Source organism: Setaria italica, chromosome II, assembly GCF_000263155.2.
Source record: "Setaria italica strain Yugu1 chromosome II, Setaria_italica_v2.0, whole genome shotgun sequence".
NCBI lineage: Eukaryota > Viridiplantae > Streptophyta > Magnoliopsida > Poales > Poaceae > Setaria > Setaria italica.
Genome location: NC_028451.1, coordinates 25,296,003 through 25,303,677, shown reverse-complemented (window position 1 = coordinate 25,303,677; position 7,675 = coordinate 25,296,003). Strand labels below are relative to the sequence as shown.

At 39.0% G+C, this 7,675-nt stretch overlaps 1 protein-coding gene across 1 annotated transcript; it reads right to left on the bottom strand.

Annotated features, from left to right (window-relative positions):
- Positions 1 to 4,710: 4,710 nt before the first annotated feature.
- On the bottom strand, positions 4,711 to 6,846 carry LOC101761819 (bZIP transcription factor 44). The gene is made up of 2 exons (XM_004956464.3): positions 5,807 to 6,846; positions 4,711 to 5,409 (listed from the first exon to the last, which is right to left on the bottom strand). Exons 1-2 carry the CDS (start codon positions 5,984 to 5,986, stop codon positions 5,110 to 5,112), a joined length of 480 nt encoding a protein of 159 aa, XP_004956521.1. The 5' UTR covers positions 5,987 to 6,846; the 3' UTR covers positions 4,711 to 5,109.
- Between the last annotated feature and the right edge of the window lie 829 nt (positions 6,847 to 7,675).

The following is a 7,675-nucleotide window of genomic DNA, read 5'->3' as shown; positions in this document are numbered from 1 at the left end:
AAATATTATTTGTTGTGATAAATCTACTTATGTCATTTTCTTAACCAGATACACTTACACATAATAATGGTTATAATTATGAAATTTAATTGCGCATATCCTGGAATCACATCTATTAGGCCTCCTCCAATCATGCCAACTCATATCTATGTGGAAGATAGAGAAAGAAAAGCTAGATAGTCTCATACACGCATCTCTAAATTTTGTGTGACTGACGTGTGGGGCTACATATGCATAAGAGCTAATCTTGATTCTAATTGTTGGGGGGGCGTATTTCTTATACTATCTCTTAGGTGTATAAGCTAGCACTTGACTCTAACCCATTGGAGGAGAAGGCCTTAGTGCTTGGTTCCAAGTGAAATTAAAACAAAACGGCATGTGAATTTTGTCCTAAAGTGACATTCTCGGATAATTTGCTACAATGACTCATACTTGCCTTTAGCCATTGTCAATGCAAATTTTCTTTAGTAAAATTGAATATACAATTGCCACAATGATAAGTGGCTCAATTCTATACTGTGGAACTAAACTCCACATTGAATTATTTGGTTTACCATACTTCGCTCATATATCAAAGAATAATCGTAAAATGTTGATTTCTTTAATTATGCTTCCCAGCACCTAAATTTTAACATTTGACATTTCTTTAGTTGACATTAGCAAAGTACCAGCTACATGCTTCAGTTCTTAGCATATCTAGTATTGGCAGTTGACGTAACTCTCATCCCTCGAAAGTCACACTGCATAGCCTTGCTAGCATGCCGCATGTCCAATTCTGAGACCACACGTACCATGTGCTATATACCCGCACACTAACCTGTAAAAGTTGCATTGTCCACTCCTTCCAATGGGCAAGTTCGGATACACGTACTACCCCATTTACACTTTCATTCTCGCTCCGTTATAAAAGGTTAACCTGAATATGATATATGTGGAGGATAAAGGTTTATAAGTTGATTTCACTTTTACTCATACTAAACTTGTGCACGCAGCACTAATGGGCCACTACCAAATTAGGCCAGGTGTTAGTTGAGCATTCTATCCTCCTAATGAGAACCTAAAATAAACTACTACCTCTGATAACAAATACCTGTTGTTTTGGACAAAGAAATGCAATTGAACTTTTCCAATATGTTTCCAAATATTTAGGTCAGAATGATGAAAATGGTAGATGGAGATTTGTGTTGAAAAAGTACTTAACATAATAATAGTTTGAGTTCTGCGAATATATTGTAATAGAAATTATTGGTGAAATTTTTTGTTTTAAAGACTATTGGATGTAAAAATAACTAGGGCCCAGTTCAATATTTCTACTACATGTCATAAATGCCACCGATAAAAATCAAATTCATAATAGTGTGTTTGGTGTGTTATGCCATGCTGTGAGACTTTTAGACAAATTTATAGTACAGAATTTTTCTTTGGAGGAATCTTAATTTTAAATTTCATTTCTAAACAGCAATCCCTGGTATCATCATCATCATATCTTAGTCACTGTTACACATTCAATTTTGTCAGTAACACAGTGCAGGCAATGCTAATATATATGTTATCATCAAGTCAGATAGGCATCTGGACGTTGGAGTAAATTACCCGTAGACTTTATTTTTTTATGCAAAGCATGAACCCAATGATAAGTTAATCAATGCAGATGCTCATAAGCATGGAGTAAAAAACAGTAATAAGCTCACACAGCCCACGTGGCAACTGCCTATATAAACCAAATTAAGCAAAGCTCAAAATTTAGAATCCAAAATTAAAGCTGCCTCACTATCACTACTCGGAATCAACCACATTAACATCTCAAGATGAAGATTGGCGCTCGTGATCTGAAGCTCAAGGGCCTCAAGAGGGCTCTGGAGGAGCAGAAGGCCAGACTCTACATCATCCGTCAATGCGTTGCAATACTCATGACCTGGCATGATTGATGGGTTTTTTGACCAAGTAGGAAATTTGTCAAGATTTTTCTTTGCTGTTATATTTGGATGTTCTTCAATGGGCCTTGCCAGAAATTCTGAACTTCTAGGCCTCCCGGACTTGTCGGTGATTTGGCATGAAGTAAAAGATACCAGATTTTTCTTAGTGCACAAGTAAGCATTCACCGTAGGTCACCAGAGAGGTCAGATCATCAGGCTTGATGCGACAGTGTAATTTGGCCAGCATCAGTTGGTGCCATTTCCATGTCATCGATCTCGTGTAGTCATATTGTGACTCCCATTGGCGACAACACTGTGGTTGTGCTTTTGATCATTGATGGCTCAATATGCCAAATATACCGAGTGTCTCGCCTCTTTGACCAGACCATGCATGTTTCTGAAGGCATCATTTATAAAGAGAGGTGGTCAGTTTGATCTCTACAAAGACTGGTTCAGGTTTATGGACTATTCAAAGAGAGGTCAGGTTGCTTCTAGTAGTTTCCTCAATATTCTATTTGAAAAAAAAACATCTACGATTTTTTAATTCGGTTGATATGATACCTAATTATCTAGCAAAGGAAATAACAAAAGTTGATCTGAGTGCTGGTGCTTGTGGGAGCATATAGCTTTTGGGAGAGCACAAACAGTGCCTACCTCGTTTGTGAAATAAAGGAGGATGTATAGTGAAATGCCACAGGATCCCACTTTGCAAAAGTTGATAAGTTCACCCATTGTTCTACAGTTCCTACCAAGACACTGAGCTCTCCATGTTTTTGCCCTGTCTTCTAGATCTTTTCTACTTCTCATGGTTGATATTGGCAGCCATGATCACTGCTATTTTCTGAAAGTAGGTGCCTGTTTTCTTTTCTCGGAGAGTTGTTAAGGATCTGTTCTCCTTTAGTTTTTTCCAGATCTGTGGAAGGGTGGCCACACGACACTATGTTCAATTTATTCAAATCAATTATGCTTTCAGAGATAATTAATCTTGTCGCTTAAACGCGGTTCCTTTTTTATTTTATATATATCTTCAGTTTTGAAAGCTTATTTGACAAAAAAAAGAATTGACTAAAGCTTCAAAATAGTGCTGCAGAAGTTTATAGGTTGCATCAGACTTCTTTTTGAGAAGCAAATGTTTCCCTATCATAATAGCTTTATAAAGTTAATATGTCCTTGGTCTACTGCGTACTGCTATGGAAACAGAGATATACTTTGCAACTGTAAGTCTATTTCATTTTGATTCAGCTTGTTCAACACAGTGTAATTGACATTGATTTGTTTTCATGAATTAGAAAATCCTTAATCTGCACTATTTCCACAAGCCTTACTTTTGCTGAATTTCATAAGACACAAGAGAAGATGAAACTCATACGCTGTGTGCTACATGAAGCTAAAACTAATGGTAAAATTCAACCCAACCTGACAAATTCAGAAGGCACTGAACGCAGGCTCAAATCCAACCTAACTTTTCACTATGTTCTTGGTGCCGTCAGTATATTCAGGAGCTGAAACTTTATATGACTGGAAGCGAGACAAATTTTTTTTTACATAAATACAGTGTAGAAGTTTCTGTGACAAGAAGCAGATGAGAACTAATTGTCGTTTCTTGTTTCAAAAGAATAATTTGTAATTCCAACTTAAATGGCAATCGCCAATTTGAATGCTCATTTGATTATAATTTAGTATTTAGGATTCTTTTAGGTATTTACATTTAGTACAAAAAATATTTTATTATATCAATTTAAGATTTAGATAGGGTAGACCAAAATAAATATGCTCCTAGTTAATTAAGATAAAACTATAACATAGACACGCATTCAGACTCTTAAGGGAAATCTAGTAAACATTATATCACCACAATAAAAAATTTAGATGAAAAATAAATTAGAAGTCCACCCCTAGGGATTACAGAGAGACACAGAGGATACCAAGAGCCGTCAAATTGACATATTTATAGGCATGGTGCTGCTGAAGTTTGTAGTATGTATCCAACTTTTTTAAAATTTCTTATATTATGTTTTATCTTCTTTTTGAATTAATTGTTTCCTGTCATCAGCCTTTTAAGTTTATATCTGCTGCAGGAATAGAGATATGCTTGACAAGTACACATGTCTATTTCATTTTGATTCAGCTTACTGCAACACAGTGAAATTGACACTGGCTTGCTTTCTAGGACTAGAAAATTCTTAGTCTGTCTGATTTTCATAAGGTACAGGAGAAGTTGAACTCGGAGTCGTGCATAAATCTCAATCCCATGATAATACTAAACCTTGGCTAATTCATAAAGCTCTCAACAGTACTTTTGGTGCCGTGAGTATAAACAGGAGCTCGTATACAAAAATGAGAGCAGCGTCAAGTTGACCAAAAAAAATGCCTTCTACATAATCAGATCGTACAAGTTTTTCTAAGACAAGCAGATGATAATGAATGGTTCTTCCTCGTTTGAAAAAGAATTCCTTGTTATTCAAATTTATAATTTCAAACGGCAACCTGCACCACTATGACTGAATGCTCATTTGATTATAATTTGACGTCTAGTTGTTATTTGGATCTTTGTTTTTTGAAGAATAAAACTAGATTTTATTATTTCACTTTTATAAGTTAGCCACCTAAAGCAAAGAGAATCTCCTTCTAGCTAGATAATTTACCATACGTACAACAGGAACATAGACAACCATTCAGAGTCTCAAGAGCCGTCAAATCCGAATCTTAGTAAACATTATCACCACGATAAAACAGAGATGGGAAACGCATTAGAAAGTCCACCCATAGGGGTTATAGAGAGGCACAAAGGATATCAAAGAGCCATCAAATCGACATCTTAATAAACATTATCATGATCATTACGCATTTATGCATATAGTCTGAGCCAGTGCAAATCCCTGCCTCTCTTTCACAATCTAGCCCTATATTATTTCCCATCTACCCCTCAACTACCAGAGAACAACAGCCTCCACCTCACACAATGCCAAGCACAACTTCTCCATTTTCCCATCCTTTAGGCTCTACCACCAACAACAAGAAAACCAAAACATCGCTATCGCCTCCAAAATACACAATTAAGAAGGAAGCATCAAGCGTACATCAATAGTGACACAAAGGTCCTACATGATTGAAAAGAACTTGATGCCTGCCTGCCTCCTTTCCTTCTGGCCCTACCACTATGTCATGTAGCAACCACTTCTCTCTTCTAGAGCTAGAAGCACTGGTACAGGTCTATGGGCTGCTGGTTCCATGTGCAGTTGGCACCAAGGAGATCATAGGAATTGCTGGATGTGATGTTGTTCACCATGGCTGGATTTGTAGGAGCACTGGCACTGGTGCTAGTGATAGTGTTCATGTAGCAGAGGATCTCAGTCAGGGCACCCAGCCTGCTGTCCAGCTCCATCTTCTGGGTCTGCAGAACAGAGTTTTGTGCTTGCACTGCCACAAGGTTTTGGCTGGTTATGCTTAGTGCCATGCTGAGCTGCTTGTTCTGGTCCTTCAGCTGCTTTACCTGTTTTACGACATGATACTATACCTCTTAGCAATATGACTCTTAACCTTTTTCTCATTTTTATGCAGGTGACTTTGGTAAAAAAAATGATAAGAGCAAATCATGATGGTGGATTTTATTTATTTATAGCTTTCTTCAGTGAATTAGCTAGCAAGCAACAGATGATTTTGTGGGGCCTTTAGGGAAAAGGCAGTACAATTATTGAGCTTGTTTGGCCAGATATTTCAAGTGGCCCTTTGTTCACATCTGTTTTGCTTTTTTCACCTGCACATCAGTGCAAGCCTACATGAATAAAAAAGTAGAATAATTGAGACGATTGGACAAAATCATTGGATCAATGCTTCCATCATGAACTACGATAGACTTATGTTTGGACATAAATAGCACATATGTATACCTGTGAGGTGAGGTCGTCGAGATGCTGCTGCTTTCGCAGCCTAGACCTCCGAGCCGACTCCCGGTTCGACTCCTTCCTCCGCTTCCTCCTCCTCTCCATCTGGGCCTGGAGGTCCAGGTCATCTTCCGACCTGGAGCTCCGGGTCCCCAAACTCGATCCAGATGAGGTCCCACTTGACATGGTGACGTCTCACCACCTCTCGTGTACTCTCAGCTGTTTCGCACTCTTATTTGTCACGTATACGTACCCCTTTGTTACTACCTTAATTATATCCTATAGAGAAAGCTTAGTTAATTGCAAAATTTACAACTAACTACAGGGAGGCTACTGAGAAGACATAAAACCAGTAGAGGAATACAACGGAGAAGGACTGCACAAGGCGGGTGATTGAGGAGCCGATCATAAAACCAGAGAGGAGGTGCTCGGACAGGACGAGCAACAACATCTAAACAGATGCTGCAGCTTCTTTCCTAGTCTATCATCAAGAACAAGAAGCAAAGTACTCTTCTTCACTTAAAGTTAAAATTTGTTTTGTGTGTATATTTGTATGTGTGCGTCAAGAAAGGGTAGGTTCTTGCTCAAGAAAATTTTGGCAGAACTTCCCCTTGGAGAACTGACGGTGAGAGAAGAAAGTTTTGTCAGAACCTCCCCTTGAGAAGTGATGGTCAGCGCAGAAAATTTTGGCAGAACCTCCCCTTGGAAAACTGATGGTCAGTGCAGAAAATTTTGGCAGAACCTCCCCTGGGAAATCGATGTTCAGAACAGGAAATTTTGGCAGAACCTCCACTTGAAAATCAATCTTTGGAACCAGAAATTTCAGCAGAACCTCCCCTTGGAACCTGGAAGTTTGAGAGACAAGGATTGGAGTTCCAAGGAAAAGGTTAAGCTGAGCTTGCAGCAGGTCAAGACACCGAAGTTGTGTCAGCAACAAGCCGTGCTGTTGCTGAAGGGACTAGAGGGAGCTGAAGGGCAGAACGCAGTGGTGGAAAGGAAACCTAGTAAGGGAGGTGGGGAAGAGGGGAAAAGGGAATTGAAGCTTGGAGGAGGGGGGCATTTATAGTTGAAAATTGGGTGGTTTCATAGGGAGAAAAAAATTGCAAAAATGGGCAATTCTAGTGGAGGAGAAAAGGAGATGGTAAAGTGTGTAGAGAGAGAGAGAGAGGTGTTTGGAATCTTCTTTGGCATCTGCCATTCTGCTGGCAGTGGGAAGAATAAAAATTGTGGGCTGATATTCGTCGTCACTGGTTTGATTGATTGCTTGCGACATCTGTGGTTTGCTGAATAGCCCATGGTAGTCCTGTACTTGTTTTGAGCAGAGAGATCAGGAAAAAGATAAATAATTGCGCGAGGGGTTATCTTGAGTCTTCAGCAAGAATATGGAATGCCTCCTAGCTAAAAGGTTGCATCATCAAGTGTGGACATGGAGAAAACAAAGCTCCTTCTTCAATTTCATATTGCGATTCCAAGAAGCGTGCCTTTTCGGAACTCGTCAGTGGGATCAGACCTCTTGTTGCGATTAATGAATTATGATTCTTCTTTCTTCCCGTTTGAGCGCGTGCGTGGTTTACGCAAGCGAGATTGCTTTTAGTATGGGTTCAATTTGAAGCTGAACATACAGGCTAGGAGTGCAAATTTTCAGAACTAGAAGTCTGTAGCAGTTAACCAGCCTAGAGAAACATTTCAGATGTTTCAAGAGCATGCAAGGAAAGAAAGCAGGAAAAAGCTTGCCACTGAAAAAACTGACAACGATTGAGGTGCCTTTTGTTCGTTCTTCGTAACGTGTCGTGCTACCAGTTGGTGATAAAAATTTGAGCTTTGTTGAGTGTGATATGATATATTTTGAGAATATATTCGTGATCACGGTGGAAA